Genomic DNA, 22,612 nt, shown 5'->3' on the forward strand with positions numbered 1-22,612 from the left:
TGGGATTGGGGGCACATATTATAAAAATAAACACTTGGTCCTGTTCTTTCAAGGGGGTCTTGAGTGAGCCACACATAGGTCCCAAAGCTTCCACTATAAAAAGTTCAGTGTTATATATGTATTTGAGCGTTGTCATTGAATAATTTAAAAAATAGAATAATTTAACACCCTAGGCCTGTTTCTTTGCCTTCTTCTAATTTTAGTAGCTAGTTCACTATGATATGGAAGAGGAATTGTTAATTTAATCCTAAAATTAACATGTTACTGATGTCATCAACAGGAAATGATGAAAAATTCTGAATTAATTCTTACAATCATATATATTGTACATTACATGGTTAAAAATCAACCTTGGAGCTTCCCTGGTGGCGCAGTGGTTGAGAGTCCGCCTGCCGATGTACGGGACACGGGTTCGTGCCTCGGTCCGGGAGGATCCCACATGCCGCGGAGCGGCTGGGCCTGTGAGCCATGGCCGCTGAGCCTACGTGTCCGGAGGCTGTGCTCCGCAACGGGAGAGGCCACGGCAGTGAGGGGCCCGCGTACTGCAAAAACAAACAAACGAACAAACAAAAATCAACCTTATTAGAGGCTGGGTGCAATTTTGGCCTGTAAATTTAAAAGAGCATATGGAAGAATTCGAGGGGGGTCTATGGAAAGCTAAGGAAATGAAAAAAAAGAAATAAAATAACATGTGAGGTTCAAATTAAGTAAGATGATAGGCTTATTTAACCTGGAGAAGGGAAGACAGTAATGACGTGAGAATTTCCCCAAACATATGAAGGTGAAACAGAGATATATTGAGTTTACCTCTATTGCCTTGATATAATATGCAACAGAATATAGATTTTAATGACAGCGTAAACTCAACCTTTTAAACTGCAGTGCTGCATTTGGAGAAATTCATGGACTCTATATATAAGATGTATAAATGTATCTATAGGAGCAGAATGTGGTATCATACTCACAGGAGTATAAATTAGAGAACTTTGTTGAGATTGCCTCAAGCCCTATGAGCCTGAGGTTAGTTTTATGATACTGAGTAAAAATGAAAGACAGAAGTAAAAAAGTTTTGTCATCATATTTTTCTTAATGAATTATTCCAGATGTGGCCAAATGAATTGTGCTAAGAGGCATTCAAAGGAGCAGCAATAGTCACCAATCACTGAGTTTTCTTTTGTAGAGTGGGAATTATGAACTGAGGGTGAAAGCTAAATTTTCCTTCATAATGAAGCGAGATTCTGATTGACTAGGTGAGAGAAGAAAGAAAGGAGAGATGAAGTGACCGGAAATGGGGAAACAATGGCGGAAATTTCAGTTAGAGACAAATTTCAGTTAGAGAAATTAACAGACTTTCCTGTAAGTAGTGTGCGGTGTGAGTCATCTTACCCACCTCTCTCCCTCAAGACTTCTCCATAAAATCGTCACAAAATACCTGTCTCTGTTATTGACTTATCGAGTTGGATCTCTGTTAGGATGCATAGAAAATGCTAAGTATAGCCTCAAGGTAGAATTAGACAAGAGCTAGGGTCACCGGTGGAAGCTGTACTATACTCAGATTATCTGTATTTATCAACCCAACAGTGAATTAAGTAGACATTTCAGTGTAGTGTCAGGACCAAGTAAGAATTTTGATTGGGTAGAAGAAAACTCAAGATTGGGATTCCAGGGAGTTTCACTGTATGACCTCGGAAGAACAAATAAACTCTTTGTGCCTTAACTTCTTCTTCAAATGAAGATAATGTGTATACCTCATATACTTCAGGGTACAATAATGTATGATTACTTAAAAGAAAACATAGGCATTTCAGGTCACAAGTCCTACCGCCCACTACTGAGAACCACTGAGAAATGAGCAAGCCCTGGGCACTGAGGCATGGGCTAGCACTTCTACGTGAAATGTAGTTTGGGGTCCTGAGGGTCCCCAAAACTCATTCAGGGGGCTGCAAGGTCAAAATTACTTTTATAATAATACTAAGATTTTATTTGCTTTTTTCAATCTCATTCTCTCATGAACGCCTGGTGGAGTTTTCTGGAGGCTACATGGTGTGTGATATCTTAACAGATTGACTGCAGAAGCAGATATGAGAATCCAGCTGGCTTCTTTAAGCCAGATCTTAAAGAGATTTTCAAAAATATAAAACAGTCCTACTCTTCTTATTAATTTTTTTCTTTTGGAAATACAGTTATTTTTCATTTAAAATGTTATTTGTGTTAACATGTAATGGGCTTATTGTTCTTATTTTAAAAGAATAAATATTTAAATATTTTTCAGTTTTGATTTCTAACATAGTAAATATCAGTAGATATTTTTCACACAAACAAAATATTTTTGAGGGACTTCCCTGGCGGTCCAGTGGTTAAGACTTCCGTACTTCCAGTGCAGGAAGTGCAGGTTCAATCCCTGGTAGGGGAACTAAGATCCCACATGGCCCTTGGTGTGGTCAAAAAAAAAAAAAAAAAAAGGATTCTGAGGTCATTCATTATTTTTAGAAGTACAATAGGAGTCCTGAAACAAAATGATTGGAGGACCACACTTCACCTTGGCAAAGTGACTTTGCATAAGGTGATCTGTGCATGTTCCAACTTTCCCTCTTTCTCCCATGGTCTTATGGTGGGTGGTGTGGCTCTCAGGAGAATCCCTCAGTGAGTATAGATATTTGGGACCCCTCTCAAACTGATGCAAGCTGAAACTGAGCCGTGTATGTGGTTCTCTAGGCAACACCATCATACCCAGGCCTCCTAACATACTCCATTCTTGTGCTTTAGGGATTCTCCAAAGTTACTCATCTCTAGGTCAGAGATTGATGGCATTTTATGCTGAAGGAAGGGTCCTGGAGAAAATCTGAACTTGGTGACAAAGCCTGGTCTTGTATCATTAGCTTCTTTCAGCATATGCATAATCAGAGTGTTCCAGTATCAGCCTCAGAATAGCCGTTACTGATGCTCATGACGGGTGAGACATTGGGCTAGCCAACTGACATGTATTAAATCTCACAACACACTTGGGAGTTAGGTATTAAGTAAATTTGGTTAAGGTCTCACAAGTAGAAAGTAGCAAAAGTCAGATTCAACACACAGGTCCTTTGGACCCAGGTTCTGAGGCATTAAACGCTGTATTGTGTCACTCTCCCTATAGACTTGATGACTACAGTTTCCTCTTCCAATGTACTGGGAAGGGTCAGCTGACTGTTGTAACAACCAACCTAAAATTTACAAAAGATTAATATAAAAGCTCCTTTGTGTTCCAGTGCAAAGTGGGTTGGTGAGAGTTCCACATGGACACTCAGAGATCCAGGATCTTTCCCTCTTGCGGCTCCATCCTTCTGTAGGCCCTTGGAGTTCTCTGTCTTTAGACAGTCCATGGGGAGAGTGGAAAACTGTACATAGGAGGGTTTTATAGGCCAAGCCAGCACTTCCACCCATATTTCATGGCCTTAAATCACTCATATGGCTACACCCAATGGCAAGGGATGCTGTGAAATATGGTCTAGCTTCCCAGAAGGAAAAGGGGAAGAGTTGAGCAAACAATCCCATGAGCACTCTGAAGAGTTTGATATTAAGTAATAATGAGGAGATTCCAGGAATATTGCCAGAGTCTGAGCTCACAGGTCAACTGATACTTTAGAAGGTCTACCAATAATTTGATATCCCTGACGTGGAAGGTCCTTTTCTTTAAGGCCTCCAGGGCCCAGGTCCTCAGACATAAGTATATATGGGCCTGAGATTAACTATCAAAAAACTGTAATATGATAGCTAACACTAAGCAGCCCATATAATATCTTAGTGAAAATTATAAAAGACCTTATTTTCCTAAGACACTTCAGTGCTATGTTTGAGAAAATTTTTAGAGCAAATATACAAATATATAATTAATAAAATATGAATGATGCCCTCTAAGACTGTGCAGTATATGTCCTGTACAACTATACAAGAATGGCCTGCCTTTATGTTGGCTAAGGATTCCTGCCCCTTTAGTCATCACATTTCAACCCAGGTTTCCACCTGTCTTACTGGAATGTACCCAGAGAACATGATTAAGTCATAGCTTGATTTTCTCTAAATGTTCCTCTTTCTGGTTCCTTCTATTTGTCCCATGCATGATAGCATTTCTCATCATTGCCTGCCCTTAGTAGAAAAGAAAGAACAATAGATTATTCCTTGAACGACGGCATGTTGTCCTGGAGTTCCAGCTTCTGGTTCTGACAGAGTTTCTCAACATACATGGTTATTTAGTCTATACAATTATTCTATTAGCAGGGTTAGTAAACCTTGACATTACTGACAGTTGGCGGGGGGGCTAATTCTTTCTCCGGGTATATGCCCAGCAGTGGGATTGCTGGTTCGTATGGCCACTCTATCTTTAGCTTTTTAAGGAACCTCCATACTGTTTTCCTTAGTGTCTGCACCAATTTACAATCCCACCAACAGTGTAGAGGGTTCCCTTTTCTCCACACCCTCTCCAGCATTTGTTATTTGTAGACTTTTTAATGCTGGCCATTCTGACTGGTGTGAGGTGATAACTCACTGTAGTTTTGATTGGCATTTCTCTGATAATTAGCGATGTTGAGCATCTTTTCATGTGCCTATTGGCCATCCGTATGTCTTCTTTTTTTTAAAATAAATTTATTTATTTTTATTTTTGGCTGTGTTGGGTCTTTGTTGCTGTGCACAGGCTTTCTCTGGTTGCGGCGAGTGGGAGCTACTCTTCATTGTGGTGCGTGGGCTTCTCATTGCAGTGGCTTCTCTTGTTGCAGAGCAGGGGCTCTAGGTGTGCAGGCTTCAGTAGTTGTGTCTCGCGGGCTCTAGAGCGCAGGCTCAGTAGTTGTGGTGCACGGGCTTAGTTGCTCCACGGCATATGGGATCCTCTCAGGCCATGGCTCGAACCCGTGTCCCCTGCATTGGCAGGCGGATTCTCAACCACTGTGCCACCAGGGAAGCCCTGTATGTCTTATTTCTAGAAATGTCTGTTTAGGTCTTCTGCCTGTTTTGATTGGGTTGTTTTTTTGTTATTGAGTTGTATGAGCTGTTTGTGTATTTTGGAAATTAAGCCCTTGTTGGTATCATTGTTTGCAAATATTTTCTCCCAGTCTGTAGGTTGTCTTTTCATTTTGTTTATGATTTCCTTTGTTGTGCAAAAGCTTATAAGTTTGATTAGGTCCCATTTGTTTACTTTTGCTTTTATTTCTATTGCCTTGGTAGACTGACCTAAGAAAACATGGGTAATTTGATAGGGATCACATTAAATCAGTAGATTGCTTTGGGTAGTATGGCCATTTTAACAATATTAATTCTTCCAATCCAAGAGCACGGGATATCTTGCCATTTCCTTGAATCATCTACAGTTTCCTTTATCAATGTTTTATAGTTCTCAGCATATAAGTCTTTCACCTCCTTGGTCAGGTTTATTCCTAAGTATTTTTTATATGATTTTAAAAGTGATTGTTGAAATTTGTTTTTCAAAAATTGTATAGCAACAGTGTCTGTTTAAGAGTGTGCATTTTAACATGCTTGATATAATGTGGAGGAGGGTGGTGGTGGTGGTGGAAATCCGAAGTGGAGTGCCCCCTGGAGTGTAAAAGTGCTAGAAGCGGCATCTGTTTGGCTCACAGATGTAGCCACAGCATCTTGCCCAAAGCCTTCCATGTAGTAAATGCTCAATAAATATTTGTTGAATGAAAGAATGAGTGAATCAATGAATCAGTAAATGTTCTCTACTGCCAAGGCCCACTGCTCAGTTAATTTCTGCCTTGCACAGTATGTTTTCCAGCCTGCAGGTCAGCTGGGAACCTTTTTCCCCTCATTTCCGTTGAGGTATAATGACCTGTAGGAGGAGTCCTGCAGCCTGGCTGGGTGCTTAAATCATTGAGTGAATGATGCATCGGTGATCTTGAGAGCATACCTGGGGCCTCGGAGGCTTTATAAAAGCTATGTCAGCTTTTCAAAGAAGTCCATACTGAGCATCCAAAGCTCTTCTCCACTGTGTCAGTACCTCTGGTATGTCAATAACGTTTGTTTGTGAGCCAGCATAGGTTGTATTAATTTTCTGGAAGATTCTCCTGGAGCTTCATAATCCTGAGATATGCATCTGGAGTTAGGAAGATACCCCTTAGGTTTTACAACACTGGAAGGAAACCATATCTGGAAGGCTTTCCGGGGGATTACCAGAAAGAAAGTAATCTCATTATTGGCTAATCTCAAATATACAGAAATCCCAAAGGACGGTGCCCAAGATTGATTTTCTTATGGAGTAATCTTTCCATCTTGACAGTCAGCCTCTGATAGGCAATTGAGAGTTTTTCCCTCCCTGGCCACCCTTCTTTTAATTTTCCACCCCTAGTCCCTTCTAGAGCCTCCCTGGCAAGCACCTTGGGGTCAAGTGGATCAAGTCTGTCTTTCCCAACTCTGTTCTGGAAGGGATCCAATGCATCCTTCCAGACAGGGTGAAGTCCTCCACAGATGCAGCTTTCCATCCTTCAGTGTCTTCAGAGTGAAATGATCATAAGAAAAACTTTCCACTTGCTCACACTGATAGTCCCTTATAACAAGAGTTCAAATGCCATTAGGTTTAAGCAAACAAAAACAAAAGTCATCTTAGGGTGAGGAGGACAAGTATTGAATAGGGTGAGGGGCATAGAAAACTCTGCCTTGCCACACGGAACAGCCGTAAAGAATCCAGTTCAGTGACCTTTCTCTATTTCCCATGCTCCTGTCCCCACCCCAGAGTCCAAGGGCATTCCCAAGGCTAATGATTCATGGGAGAATTTACTCATTCCACATACCAGTCCCCTAACAATTGTGATGACATCTGAGGCTAGTGCCTCAGAACGAAAGGGATCGTGGATCTCCCTTCATCCTCCTGCTGTGAAGGATAGTGTGTGAGAGGTGGATTTCAGCGTCTCACAAAGTCAGGCACACAGCTTAGGATGGATCCGGAATTTTGGTGGCGACTCCAGGAACAGTGAGAGAGAGGTCCCACATCACACATGCAAACTGGACCGATGGCTCAGAAATGAGCCCTCTGAAACCCATGCACATATGGTCACCTTATCTTTGATAAAGGAGGCAAGAATATACAGTGGAGAAAAGACAGCCTCTTCAATAAGTGGTGCTGGGAAAACTGGACAGCTACATGTAAGAGAATGAAATTAGAACACTCCCTAACACCATACACAAAAATAAACTCAAAATGGATTAAAGCCCTAAATGTAGGCCAGACACTATCAGACTCTTAGAGGAAAACATAGGCAGGACACTCTATGACATAAATCACAGCAAGATCCTTTTTGGCCCACCTCCTCGAGAAATGGAAATAAAAACAAAAATAAACAAATGGGACCTAATGAAACTTAAAAGCTTTTGCACAGCAAAGGAAACCATAAATAAGACCAAAAGACAGCCCTCAGAATGGGAGAAAATATTTGCAAATGAAGCAACTGACAAAGGATTAATCTCCAAAATTTACAAGCAGCTCCTGCAGCTCAATATCAAAAAAAACCAAACAACCCAATTCAAAAGTGGACAGAAGACCTAAACAGACATTTCTCCAAAGAAGACATACAGATTGCCAACAAACACATGACAGGATGCTCAACATCACTAATCATTAGAGAAATGCAAATCAAAACTACAATGAGGTATCACCTCACACTGGTCAGAATGGCCATCATCAAAAATTCTACAAACAATAAATGCTGGAGAGGTTGTGGAGAAACGGGAACCCTCTTGCACTGTTGGTGGGAATGTAAATTGATACAGCCACTATGGAGAACAGTATGGAGGTTCCTTAAAAAACTAAAAATAAAACTACAATACAACCGAGCAATCCCACTACTGGGCATATACCCTGAGAAAACCATAATTCAAAATGAGTCATGTACTACAATGTTCATTGCAGCTCTATTTACAATAGCCAGGACATGGAAGCAACCCAAGTGTCCACCGACAGATGAATGGATAAAGAAGATGTGGCACATGTATACAATGGAATGTTACTCAGCCCTAAAAAAAACCAAAATTGAGTTATTTGTAGTGAGGTGGATGGACCTAGAGTCTGTCATACAGAGTGAAGTAAGTCAGAAAGAGAAAAACAAATACCATATGCTAACACATATATATGGAATCTAAAAAAAAAAAAAGGTTCTGATGAACCTAGGGGCAGGACAGGAATAAACACGCAGATGTAGAGAATGGACTTGAGGACACGGGGAGGGGGAAGGGTAAGCTGGGACGAAGTGAGAGAGTGGCATTGATATATATACACTACCAAATGTAATATAGATAGCTTTCCCACTAGCTGAGATTAGCTCCATGCTTTGTGACCACCTAGAGGGGTAGGAAAGGGAGGGTGGGAGAGAGATGCAAGAGGGAGGGGATATGGGGGTATATGTATACATATAGCTGATTCACTTTGTTATACAGCAGAAACTAACACAACATTGTAAAGCAATTATACTCCAATAAAGATGTTAAAAAAAAAAAAGAGCCCTTTGAGTGGTTCTGGAGAGGAGTTTGACTTAATTAAATTAAAACATTCTTCCTAGGATGTGAAGGAGCAAGTGGACCAATCATCTCTGTCATTCCCCTAAACTTGCTTCTGTTGAATTCTTTGGAGTCTCATTTGGTTCCTCCCTTTTATACCATCTCCTGAACTCAGTAGACAAGTCTGGTCACCATCCCAACTCCATCCTGTCTCTTCTATTTTGGATGCCGTAGTTTGGGGCATCACATGCTCTCTTATCTGGACCGACCGCTGCAGATACCCTCTTCCTGGTTTCTGTACTCTGGGCTCCCCTCCTTCATCTACCCAGACCTCTATTGATAAAGCTCAATTTCCTATTGTAACTGCCTCCACAGTCTCTCTTCTAGAGTTGCTGATGGAGCCCCATTTCCTACCAGCATGGAGTCCTTGGCATGAAATTTAAAGCCTGGTTTCAGAATTCTTATGTCCCTTATACCTTTCGTTCCTCTGTAACTCAGGGCTTATACTCCAATTGAAGTCCTTGTTCAGTGTAACTTGCATCTTCCTATTTTCATCTTTATGATACTCTCTTTTTCTAGAATGCTCTTTCCTCTGATCTTTTTCTGAATTCCCACCCATCCTTCAAGGCCCAGCTTAAAAGGTATCCCTTCTTCCAGAGGCTTCTCTTGTTTCCCCTCCCAATATGTTTCCTTTCTCTCAACATTGTTCCCCCCGCTCCTACCCTCTTCTCTCCACCTCTTGTGGCGTTTCCTCAGGCCCCTGGCCATTGTGCTGGTTGAAGTAGCCCTGGTATAGTTGAAAGCTCAGTACCTTGGAAATTAGGATGCATCTGTTTGAGGGCTGCTGCTTCCACTTTGCTGGTATGTGATCTCTGGCAAAGGACTTAACCTCTTAGAACCTCTATATTATTATTTTCAAATTGGAGGTAATAGTCCTTGCCTCATAGGATTGTTGTAAACCCTGAGATGGTATATAAAGAAATCTTTTCTAAATCGGAAGGCATTATACCAATGAGGGATATCATAATGATTATCAATCTTATACTCTAGTTTTTTATATAATTGCCTTATTATATCTCTTATATTATAGTTATTTGAGAAATTATTTTACTCCATCCTCCCACAACCAGTGTTAACCTCCTGTATCAGTTAGTCAGGTGTTCAGGTGCATGTAACAGAATACACGATTATCATGGGTTTAAGCAAAAAAGAGATTTTTTTATTTCATAAAATAAGAAATTTGAAGGCCAGCAGTCAAGGTTGGGTCTACAACTCAACAATATCGTCCAGTTTCTACCCCACTGTCTTCAGTATCTTGACTTTCTATTTTCATGCTTGTTGTCTCATAGTTGCAAGATGATAGCCACAGCTCAAGGCTTGATGACCTTATTTGGAGACAGGAAACAGTGTTTGCCTGTGGGGGAGGTACTGGATTGGAGGTGGATACTCAGGTGCCCTTGAAAAGGGACTTCATTTCCACTGAAAAGAGAGAGAGTAGGCATATTGTAGGCCTGTTGAGTAGGCAGCAGTGTCTGCTACAGCCCTTGATGCAGAAATCAAGTCTTGTTCATCTTGATTTCCTCTCTATAGTGCCTAGTATATAGTAGATGGCATATGGTAGCTGTTCAGTAAATATTAATTGAATGAATGAATAAATAAAATAATACATGAATGAGATTTCTAAAACCTGAAATAACCGGTCTCAACACAGCCATTTTTGTACATACATCTTCCTTAAAGTTCTCCCTCATAATAGCCTTCAGAACTAGAGCGATTTATCCATCAAGCAGAAGTGCTGTTATTCAAAGTGATTTGATTAGTTTTTGTCTAGTCAGGGGATAAGATGCAGGAACATTATGTTAGAAAGGCAGCATAAAAGTGAGTCCAGATCTGAGAGGTTTTAAATGAATCTGAAATACTAAAATATGTCTCTGACAGATATGAGCCTTTGTGGTTTTCTTTTTATACGAAGTTGCATAGGAATTCAAAATATTGTTACAGGGTACATCACAGTAAGAATTCATATTATGAAAATTATACACTAATAGAATCTTTTAAATGACCTCCTCCCCCTTTTCTTTCCATACCTTATCAGACAGGGGGAGATTCGGTGGGAAAGCAGTAATTATAATCCTTCCTAGTTTGACAGACTCTTGGTATATGCCTGAGCAAAATGGGTGAGAGAGGGCGGGGATAAAGATATAAAGGAAATTAGGTGACCTAATAAGGCCTACTGGAGGTACATGTAGCAAATGTGGTTCTTAACGTTGAATAAAGTTCAGCTTATAGGAGAATGAGCTAATAATTTTCTATTTCATAGATTTACAATTGACTGGTAAAAGTCTCTGATCTTGAATTTGTTCCTGTAAAACCTAGCCTTCTTGATAACAGAATTGGCAAAGTAGATGGGATCTCAAAACATGGTATATCTCTTGGTCTTTAGGAAGATGCACTTGTATACCTGCATTGCACGAAATGGGGAAGGGAATGGGAATATACAAACATATTTTAATCATAAAGCTTACAGATGAGGAAGTCAACACTAAGAAAACTTAAGTAATATCTCAAGGGTTACTTCTATTTACAGATATGGGAATAGAACCGAGAAATCCTAGTCCCTTCTCTGTTGCTCTTTCTAATGCCCTATGTGACATCTTTAATTTTTTTTTTTTTTTTTTTTTTTTGGCTGCATTGGGTTTTCGTTGCTGCGTGCACGGGCTTCTCATTGCGGTGGCTTCTCTTGTTGCGGAGCATGGGCTCTAGCTGCATGGGCTTCAGTAGTTGTGGCTCGCGGGCTCTGGAACGCAGGCTCAGTAGCTGTGGCACACGGGCTTAGTTGCTCTGCAGCATGTGGGATCTTCGCCGGCCAGGGATCAAACCCGTGTCCGTTGCATTGGCAGGTGCATTCTTTTTTTTTTTTTTGCTGTACGCGGGCCTCTCACTGTTGTGGCCTCTCCCGTTGTGGAGCACAGGCTCCGGACGCGCAGGCTCAGCGGCCATGGCTCACGGGCCCAGCCGCTCCGCGGCATGTGGGATCCTCCCGGACCGGGGCACGAACCCGTGTCCCCTGCATCGGCAGGCGGACTCTCAACCACCGCGCCACCAGGGAAGCCTCGGCAGGTGCATTCTTAACCACTGTGCCACCAGAGGAGTCCCGGCATCTTTAATTTTTGAATCTCCTTTAAGGTACTCAAATATGAGAGATAAAATTGAATTATGTTGGTGGACCTTGAGAGACTTTTATTCCACAAACCTTTATGCAAAAGTTACCCTTCTGTTGCTAGACTTACCCCTAGGAACCAGTGTTTCTCACAATAATACTCATACTTTGTAGAAATTATTGTCATCACTTAACTTTTCTGGTCTTACCTTTTGTCATCACTCAAATGGGATAGTAATAACTTTCTTGTCTAACTTACAGGGTTATTTCAAGAACTAATCGAGAACAAAAGAATTTAGAAAAGTGAAAACTTACAAATGTACAGCATGATTCATCATCTTATTTAATACTAATAAAAATAATAAACTTTAAAACCAGCTTGTCTTGCCTTTTAACCTCTAGTCCCATTGCCCACCTCTGTAGAATACTAAGACATGCAAGGTAAAAAGTAAAAAATAAAGAAAGGAAGAAAGAAAGGAAAGAAGAAAGAAAATAAAAATAAGCAATCCTTCCTTTACTTCTCTTCTTAGTTTTTTAACCTAATTTCTCAAGAATCCCTTTGTTTTTAGCTGCCAGCTCCATCTCTGAGAACATTCATTGCTCAATTATTTACACCCAATATCCCCTGGAGAAGGGGAATTTAACATCTGTACTAAGTTTATCATATCTGGTGCCTCATTGACCTGTCACAACTGCCCTTTGGGTTCAGGCGTGTACATCTGACATCCTATGGACATCACCTGGGTGTTTTATAGTCCATTCAGATTGAACACATCACAAAGTGAATTCGCGTTCTTTTCCAACAAAACTGCTACTTGGGCATCTCTGTCTCAGGTGCATTTCCATTGGCCCAGGCATCTAAGTTAGACACTTGGGAAAGTTCCTTGACACCCCTCCCTTCCTACTGCCCCAGATAATCAAATACGTAGTCCTGCTGATTTTATCCCCAGCACAGTTATTCTCTATCCCTTCACCTTCTGCCATAAACTCCCTCTGTATTCTCCGAACTGGCCTTCTTATGTTCATTCTTCTTCCCAAAGCCTCCAAAAGGATCTATTTCAAATATCCGTCTGACCAGATCATACCCTGCTTCAAGCCAGTCTATAACTCTCCATCACTGGAACCATGGTTCTCAAACTGGGTTCGTATGGAGCCCATGGGGGCACCTTAGTTGGAGGGGTGGAAGAAGGCAAAGGGGATGCTATCTGAGCTGGGGCGTCTATGTTCCCACTTCAAACAAGGAGATCCCACTCTGTATTTGCTTTTTGCATTGAGATTCTTGGAAATAATTGCTTTTAGATAGAAACATTTTGTGGTTAAAATTGGAAGCCCACTGACTATAAGGTACAGTCCATGACCTGGCCCCTACCTGCCTTTCAAGGTTCATCTCTCTTTACTCCCTTCTTCTCACTGTAGAACCAAGCAACACCAAACTGCCCACATTTCCTGCACATACAACACCTCCATGCCCCTGACTGTTTTATTATGCTGTGCCTGTCACCATGAAAGCCTTCTGTACCCCATCCCTACCTTTAGGGTAACCAAATTTCAATACCTTCTAAGACTGGGTATCACCACCTTCCGGAAGCATTCCCTCTTCCTCCTAGTTGCCCTTTCTCTCCCTGACAGTCTGCTCTCCATTATGTGCTAGTTCAGATGTGAGAGGCATTAGGTGATGTAGTGCAAGGAGCACTGGGTTCTGATCCTCACTCAGCTGCTGACTATGTGTGTGACTCTAAGCAATTCACTTCACCTGTATGGACTGTAATTTATTCTATCAATCATCCTTTCATTCAATCAACAATATTTGTTGATCCCTCTTTCCCCTTTATGGAGCTCATATTCTGGTAGGGGAAATAGGAAATTAAAAACAAATTTAAATTATCCTATGGTGTGAAATTCTATGGAGAAAGGAGTCTGGAGGGTAGGGTATTTCTTTTCTTATTGAAGTATAGTTGATTTACAATATTATATTAGTTTCAGGTGTACAACATAATGATTCAATATTTTTATAGGTTATACTCCATTTAAAGTTACTACAAAATAATGGCTATATTTCTTGTGTTATACAATACGTCCTTGTTATTTATTTTATACATAGTAATTTTTATCTCTTAATCCCATACCCCTATCTTGCCCCTCCCCATCCCTCTAGTTTGTTTTCTGTATCTGTGAGTCTGTTTCTGTTTTGCTATATACATTTGTTTGTGTTATTTTTTAGATTCCACATATAAGTAATAACATAGAGTGTCTGTGTCTGACTTGTTTCACTAAGCATAATATCCTGGAGGTCCATCCATGTTCTTGCAAATGGCATTATTTCATCCTTTTTTATGGCTGAGCAATATTCCATTATATTTATATACTACGTGTTCTTTATCCATTCATCTCTTGATGGGTACCTCCTTAGAGAGATCTTCCTTGACCATTGGATCTTAGTCATCTAGTCACTCCCTTTCAATCAAAATGACTTTAATTCTCTGCACATCACCATCTGCTATTTTTCTTATGTTTTTTTCTTATTTTGCTGTTTATCATCTGTCTTCTCTATTAAAATGTAAAGTCAATGAGAGCAGAAATTGTTTTGTTGCCTGCTGTATTCCCCAGTGCCTAGAACACTGCCTAGTTCATAGGAGAAATTCCTTAAATAATTATTGAATTAGTGGATACTCCTGTTTTTGAGACTCCTGTTTTTGAGACTGTGACCATATGGCCAAGATGCTACAGTCAAACTGAGAAATGCATGGGGCTCTCTCTACTGTAATTTGCAGCAAAAGAATCCTCAGCTGCCATCCTGTATGGAACATCTGGCCCAATAGCAGATTCCTGACACTAGCCTGAGATAAGGTCTTAACAGTAATGAAGAAATTCCTTCCTCTTTTCCCTGAGAAGCCCTCAGAGCAGAAAAGATACTACTGCTTAGGGCTTTGGTGACTGACCAGGCAGCAATGAGATTGATTTTTAGGCAAAACACCACCTCTGATCAATCAAAGCAATCAAAGCAAATGTTTTCACCTTCAAAGTAATGATCTTAGGGGCTGAAACTTTTACGGCCAAGGCTCAAGACAGTTGTGGAAATCCTTCCGGAGTTAATAACCATGTGCCTCAATTCACGTGTACTCAACTCTGAATTGGTATTCAACCTCAAGGGCTCATTCTAGGTAAGGTAGGAATACATTATGATTTCCATTTTACAGGTGGGGAAACTGAGTCTCAGAGAAGTTAAATGACTTGCTGTGGATCTGATGCCCTTAGGTCTCTTATTTGTGAATACATTCAACAGTGTTTGAAAGTGTTTTGTTTTCGGAAATGACCGAATGTCACTTGGAGACAAGTAAAGCAAATTAAACAGATTCTCAGGGCTGGTAGTACAGCTTCCAATGGGTGAATATCTATAAGATTTATAAGGGCCCTTAGAGAGTCTTCAGGCTGAAAATAAAACCTCAGAAAATCCCATATGTACTCAAATGCCACTCACTGGTTTTTCTTTGTTTTAGGCAGATCCATTTCATGCTAGACAAAGAAACCTATCCCAACCTCTGCTGCACACACCTGGCACAGAGAGGGAACAGGGCCTGGAGACCAGCTACTCAAATCTTTGTCTCTCTGCCAAGAGAGCTTAAAGGTATAAACTGGCTGTGAAACTGGTTGTTTCAAAGGAGCAGATTCTTCCATTTTTATGTCAATGAAAAACAAAGGAGGATGGGGAGAATCTCTTCACTTTAAAAAATATATCAATCCATTAGAAAACATTCTAGATAATTAATGTACCAGAGGAGGATAAAGACCTGGAGAAGCCAGTTGTTTCCCCCTGGTGGCAATTAGGCTGTGGAGAGTCGGCTTCTGCACCATTCATAACTGTAGCGTGCAAATTAGCACAGATTGAAAGCCCACCAAGCTGTTCCAGGTAGACCAGATGTCTTGAAGGAAGGCTGTCTCTCTACAAGTAAACACAATGCCTATTTCCTGTCACTTTCACTGTTGAATAAATAGCTATTTGGTATCTGGAATAATTCTTGATTAATAGGGTTATCTTTTCTAAAAGGGCATCCCAACTGTTCTGTTGTCAGAGTGGAGCACTTTTTCAAAACACATTCTCCAAAAGCATTGCTTTACTGCCCTTTCCCGATCAAGAGCTGGTCTTTGCTGCCAGATGTTGACTCAGAGATGAGGGAAGGTTTTGGTGGCCATTCTCCTGGGGAGAGGTAGATAGGCTGAAGGGGAAAACTAACTGGAGAATATGAGGGCCTTCATTGTTATCATTAGCAATCCAAAGGAGGATGAAGGATGCTGGGGATGGAGGAGTAGTGGGAGATGGCCGAACATCAGCAGTGAGGTCAGAGAAGCAGCAGTACCCGCTGGGGATGCTTGGCCAGCATTGTTTTGGCTGTGAATCTAATGAGCATAAAATTCATTCCTTCAACAAATATCTATTAAGGTCCTTCTACATCCAGGGAACTGTTCTAGGCATTTGGGATCCATCAGTGAAAAAAAACCACCAAAAACCAAAACCAAAAAAGATCCCTGCCCTTGTGGAGCTTTTATTCCAGCAAAAGAATCAGACAAGAAGCAACAGACCTAAAAATAAATTATATAATATACTAGTGCTATGGAATATATATATATATATATATATATATATATATATATACTAGTGCTATGGAATATAAGTGCTATGGAAACAAGGGAAAAAAACAGTTAATGAAGCCTCAGAGTCTCAGGGTGTGGTGGGTCTTGCAGTTCTGAAGAGGCTTTTCAGAGGTGGCTGTTTGGAAGTGATGTTTGTACAAAGACTTGACAGGGTGGAGGAGCTGGCCATGCAGATATCTGACAGAAGAGCATTCCAGGCCAAGGGGACAACCACTGTGAAGAGCCAAAGGTGGGAGGTGGGAGGGTACCTGCAGAGTTTGAAGAACGCAATGAGGCCAGTGTTGCTGGAGCTTAGTAAGGGCAGTGGGGCTGGCGGAAGTGGGGAGTAATAGATGGGGTCAGAGAGATCAGGGGCCAGGCATCTAGGGCCTCACTGGGCATTGGAGGAGTGCAGCTTCAGCTCCAAGGACAATGGAGAGCTGTTGCAGAGTTCGGATCAGACAACTAACCTTATCTGACCCACGTTTAAAACTCATCGGTAGTACATTGAGAATAGATTGTGGCGTAAAAATAAAAGATTTCTCTTTTTTAAATATGCTGCCTTACTTATATGACGAGGTTGCTATGAGACTCAGATGCAAAAGCGCTTTCAAAATTCCCAAGCACAGTGCAGACCCAAAGTATAATTATTTTACACAAACAATAGGGGGTTCAAAAGCCAAGGCCCTTCTTGCCTCCTCTGATCATGAGTAGTACCCCGTTCATGAAATTAAACCAGTCTATCTATAAGAAGCTAAAGGAAAATTGATTCTATTTATTTTTAAAATAATGGAATTTTGTGCCTGAGTTTCAAGTCATTTAGATTTTTCAGATTGCTACTGATTTTATGTTTAATTTTTGAAAGAAATGCCTTTAAAAAAAAAAAAAACTGGAAGTACTAGGCTTGAATACTGAAGACTTTAAATACAGCGACAGACCAGGATAGGAGCAGAAGTCTGGGAACTTTAAACCTATTTTGTTTTCTCTAATCCCCTTGGAGAGCTAGAAGCGGGCTGGCCAGATCCTCCAACATTTCGGGGGTGGCATCTTTTCTTTGCGGTGGCCCTCCCATCAGGTGAACGCCTCTGGGTGGGAGAACACACTTTGTGCAGACATCTGACCTTCATATAGTCTGGGAAGAAATTTTAAAGGATTTTGGAGAAGAGGCCTTGAGTCTCCAAGAGAAAGACAAGAAAAAGGGGCCCGAGGAAGCCAGAACCTCCCGGGAGATAAAACTGAGTTAATGAAGAGGGGCGATTATCCCAGATTACGTAAAAGAGAAGGCTAGGAGTTCTAAATGGCTGCAACTTGGAGTTTACTCTGCCTAAGGTATGTGTTTATATTTTTGTGTTTTGGTTTTTGGTTTTTGTCTTTTGAGTAAGGTTTTTTCCATCTTCACCCACCGCTGAATTTGAGAAAGCGGCTGCTCTGCCTGCCAGACCCCCGTTCTCGTCTCTTCCTCTTCCTTTAGATTCGGAACCCATTCCTATTAGTCTCCACGCTGCTGGCTCCTGGGACCCTCATGCCCGTCTAGTGAGAAGCAGCTGTGTGTTATGCCCCCCCCCCAATGCCTCCGGTTCTTATTTTCTTATTTCTCCGACTCCCTCCTGGTGCTGCTGTCCAAAGACACACCTTCCCAGCCAGCCCAGCTGTCACGTCTCGCTCCAGAGGTTCGGGGGAAGCAGTGGGAACTGTGCGCTCTCCAAATCCAGCCCGCCGCGCTGGGCGTCCTCCTCCCCTTCCCCTTCAATAAAGATCCAGCCTCGACCATCCCCGCTCCTTCCCGATCGCTAGTTTTGTTTATGGAACACGCCGAGGCATTGGGCAATCTGCGGTGGCCCGGCTCTCGCTAGGTTTGGGGAGGGAGGGGGCAGCGTTCACGGCCCCGGTGTGTCCGAGACGGTTAGATCAGATCTTTCGGATCCGGAGGCACACGCAGCGGGTGACAGGAGAGCCCCCCCCCGCCCCCGCGGGTTGGGGGTGGGGAGAGGAGAAGGGACTCGGCTCGGGGAAGGAGGCAGGGAGGCAGCTGCAGTGCCGGGAGGGGTGCGCGCGCGTGTGCCGGGCTCGCCCGCCGCCTCTCGGCTCAGTCTGCGCTCTTCGGCACGCGGGGAGCAGAAGCAGCGCCCAGCGTCCGGGCCTCGCCTGCCCCGGGCGCCCGGCCGTCCCCGGGCCGCGCTCCCCGCCCCCGCCCCTCGCCCCCGGCCCGGCCCCCTCTCCATTGAGTTTTCCCGACACCGGCGCCCATCAATGGTCCTGTCCGGGGATGCACACGCAGCCCGCGGCCGGAGGGGGGTAGCAGCCGCCGCCTCCAGGTGCGGGCTCTCCGGGGCCGCCGCCGCCACCCGCTGTCGCCGCCACTCGAGCCCCGGGGCGCGCTGAGGTCCCGGCCGGCCATGCGGTTGCCGAGGCTGCCGCTGCTGCTGGCGTGACAAGGGGCGACGGAGCCGCCGCGCTCGGGGTCCCCGGCTGCCTGCATGGATGTCTTCAGCTTTGTGAAGATTGCAAAGCTCTCGAGGTAGGGGCCGCGCCGGTTCACGTGCACCCAGGGGCCCCCGCCGCGGGCAACTTGGTGCTTTATTTTTCGGGAGCCTCGGGGAGAAGCCAAAGACGGAGAGAGCAGCTGGGCTTAAGCTAGGACTGAAGCGAGGTGGCCAGGGGCTGCCGCGTTCAACTTCTCTCTCACTGGCTGGTGGGGCTTGTGTAGCTACGGCTGTAGACCACACACACAGATACACACGCCCTCACGCACAGAGCAGTATTCACGAGTTTGTTTTCCCTTAGGAAAAGCCCCAGTGGCGCTTGGGGTCACATGTATAATTCAGGGCTAAGAGAAGATGGTTGTAATCGCTCCTGCTAGGAAAAGCCCGAAGTGCTTAGAGCTTGGGTTCCTGCTTTCCAAGCGACAGTGACCAAAAGCGACCCCCTGCCCCCACCCCTAAATTGGGCCTCCACACCCCCAAAAAGTCAGCTTGGAGGTTGACCCAGGTAACCTGTCAGGTGTTCCCAGCAGTGACCTAGATGCTGAAGTCATGGAGACAGAAGAGAAAGACCTTTAGCCTTTCTTTGGGTGACTATGTAGTTCTAAGCCTGGAGAGATTTCGACATTTGCTTCCAAGTGGCCATGTTGTTGAAACGGAAGAAAAATCATCAATTCAGGCAGATTTGTCGGGCAGTGCTGATAAAGGAGGAACATTTCCACTCTTTGGGTGCCTAGGTTTTACCTGGTCAGAGCATTCCTCCTAGGTCTCCTGTCCTGCTTAGCTTCCAAAGACTTAAGCAACCCCAGGAAGTAGGTCCATGCTTCTTGTAGCGTGGCATTCAGTGGCAAGAGCCAGGTGTGAGAAGTCTTAGAAGACATGCCCCATCTTCTCTGCCCAAGTCCCTGGAAGCACTGGCTTTCTTCCCCCTGAGCTCTTGACAGCAGCTACTACCTCGACCTTAGGAGGGAGACCGACCTTAGGAGGGAGACCGCAGAGGTCTTTAGGGCACACTTTAGACTTGCTTGCAGTCGTGAGAGAATAATTAGTGTTAGGGTGGGACGTGTTGATTGCATGAGGCAAGAGTGAGTAGTGTCAGATAGCCCAAGTCAGAAATGTATGTTGACTTTGCTAAATTACGTTTGGGCCATTTCAGAAACATTCATTTTGGATGTTGCCATTCAGATGGGCCTGTCTCCAACATCCACAGGTCTTTATTTGTTCTTCTTGCCCATCTCCACCTTTCTTCTCTACTCACATGGGTGTGTCTTAACGTTACAAGCAGATTTCCCAGGGAGAGGGCCGCAGTGTAACTTAGTCTTGGAAGGTATACAGTTGATGGGTAAGTCTTGAGGTATACAGTTGATGGGTAAGTATGTCCACCCACCAAGAGGTATTGCCCTGCATATCAGAAGACTAGTAAGTTGGGCGGTGGATGACTGTAGTGTGGCAAATTGTTTGATTTCACATCTATATCATTGAGGGCCGTGGCTTCACACCTCTTTTCTATTAACTTCCTGCACACTGCTGCCTATGGCTGGATTATAAACAGCTGTCAAATCATGAACCGTGGATGGGAAACGGCTGTGAGCAATAGTTTAGCAGTTGCGGACGGACAGAGAGCTTGCCCAAGGGAAAGAGAGGTTCAACCAATATAGTATAGTTCAAAGTAACCAAGATAGATGTCGGTTGCCTCAAATGCTAAAAACGTTAAGATTAACAAAACATCTAGAGCCTAGATTTCGTCCTTAAACTTTGGAGCTTGGGAGAAGACAGTGCTGTGTATCAGTGAAAAGATGTTTTATGCTCTTTTACAATTCTAGGATGCCCTCGTGATATTCACAAATCTGAGTTGTTGCAAACCCAAGCCAGGCTGTGAGGGATTAGTATCTTATTTTAAAGAGAGGTTAAAATTTAGTAAATGAGTGTGAATTTCACTTTCTATCCTTAATGTGATCCAAATAGAGTGTTTATTCTAAAGAGAGAAGCTGCACATGTTCTGAGCTTATGTGCCGATTAAGAAATCTCCCTTCCTTAAGAATTCTTCTTGTTTCTCAGTGTGAGCTCAACGATTGTCCCCAAGCTGAGATAGAAACACCTTTGGAGGGTCATCAGCATGCAGAAACACATGTTTGCAGCTGCTTGTTTCTGCTCTTGAAGGAATAAAGTCTTGTGTGTGTGTTTTAAACACCGTTACAGAAATCAAGTTCTTTTCTCAAAGGTGAAGTATAAAAGTGCTAACACTGCAGGATTTTCCTGATTTCAGAATGGATAATCTTCCTAAAGGATTTAGCTTTGATCAGCGTGGTTACTTGAGTGCTTAAAATTCTCCTGGTTTAGAGGTGAACGCACAGGGTTATCCCAGGCCTTAGCCTTGCCTTTGGCTCCTAAGCGAGTTGAACTCGAGTTTCTAAATGTTAATTCAGAAAGCATTTGCTGTCTGATATTTGCTAACTGTCCCACCGGTGAGTAAAGAAAGTGGTAATTACAGAGAATTCCAAGAGAAAATTAATCCACACTGGAATAAATAAACAGCATGTTTTGACTTTCAAAGGACCTGCATTTAACCACTTGTTACCAGAATCTATGCTCTTTTAATTATGTGAAAAGTCGGAATTCAAATTGCCCCTCAAGAATCCAGTTACATCTTATAACCATCATTTAAAAAAAGAAAAGAAAAAAAAAAAGCCTGCCAAGCATTGGAATAGCTGGCAGGTTGGGACCCTTTACATCATCTTTTGAGTTGTGACCCTTGATCGCATCCATTGTGGGTGGCACAATGTGTCATGGTTCTATCTGGAGATGATTTTTTCCTTGTTCTTTTAATTTTCTGGTTATTAAACTGCTTGATACATGCAATTTTACTTCACTGTTTCCTTGGTAACAGTTATATATCATTTTCCATCCTTGTAGATGAGAGCCTTACAAAATAGGCATATATTTTTATTGTTACTGTTCTTTGTATCGACTGTTTCATCTGTAAAGCAGATGCACTCTTTGAAATGTTTATAGAAGAATGCAGTTCAGTAGAAAAACATATGATTATGCCCCCTTTGCCTGAGGGAAGAAATTTGAGACCCCAAACTCATAGGGGTGCTATTAAACTGAGCAGTGCGTTCACGGATTGAAAAAATGAAGATTTCTTTAAGCAAAATGCCACACTTTGAGATAATGATTTGGTCCGAATTATTAATGTGAAGATTATTTCTCGCAGTATTAGGTAAATTTGGGGGCTGCTTTATTTTACATTGTCTTAACAGTTGTATGGGTTTTGTGGTATATAGCAGTGACAAATAATACAGTGTGCTAATTTTGTTCCAAGTATACATTTGAGGAAGAAAAAAAAATATATACATATATATATATAGTTTCCTCAGATTTTATGTAAAACCTTTTTAGAGACTACTAAACTTTTTTTTACCTTTACCTTATTCAGAATTAAATATTTCCTAGGGAAAAAGGGAAGTTAAAGAAGCAATGCAAAGGTCAGATTTTTCCCATCTCCCTTTTTACCCAAGTAATTGCATTAATGTTGCTGATAATAGTGACTGGAGGCTAGCAACGAAAAACTCCCAAAGACTCTGGATTTGAATTTTATTAAAAATGCTACTTGCTCATCGTCTGACTCCTTTCTGAGTTCTCCTGATTTTCGTGGCTGTCCTGAGGTGAAATGATGAACAGTTTCATAACAGAACTAGATTCCTGTTTTAGGAATATTTAACTCTACTTTCCCGGGGGTTGCTAGTTTGCAGCTGTGAAAGTCTAGTCGTTAGCTGTACTGGGGAAGATGTCTAGTTCAGGCTATGTACCATTTCAAGCATCACTCTCTTTCTCTTTGGGGCAAGTGAATTTACCTTCTTGCTAT

At 42.5% G+C, this 22,612-nt stretch overlaps 1 protein-coding gene across 3 annotated transcripts in view; it reads left to right on the forward strand.

Annotated features, from left to right (window-relative positions):
- FRMPD4 (FERM and PDZ domain containing 4) overlaps positions 1-22,612 on the forward strand; it is a gene marked incomplete at both ends in the record, with an annotated part of 745,350 nt that overhangs the window by 189,102 nt on the left and 533,636 nt on the right. For 2 of the 3 annotated variants that reach the window (XM_082681912.1, XM_082681913.1), the window contains one exon: positions 18,745-18,785. The exons of the other annotated variant lie outside the window; for it this stretch is intronic. In XM_082681912.1, coding sequence (XP_082538038.1) covers positions 18,745-18,785 — 41 coding nt within the window. Of the gene's footprint in view, positions 1-18,744; positions 18,786-22,612 lie in introns of those variants that run through there. 3 annotated transcript variants of the gene reach the window in all.

This window comes from Grampus griseus (genome assembly GCF_964374135.1).
Source record: "Grampus griseus genome assembly, chromosome: X".
NCBI lineage: Eukaryota > Metazoa > Chordata > Mammalia > Artiodactyla > Delphinidae > Grampus > Grampus griseus.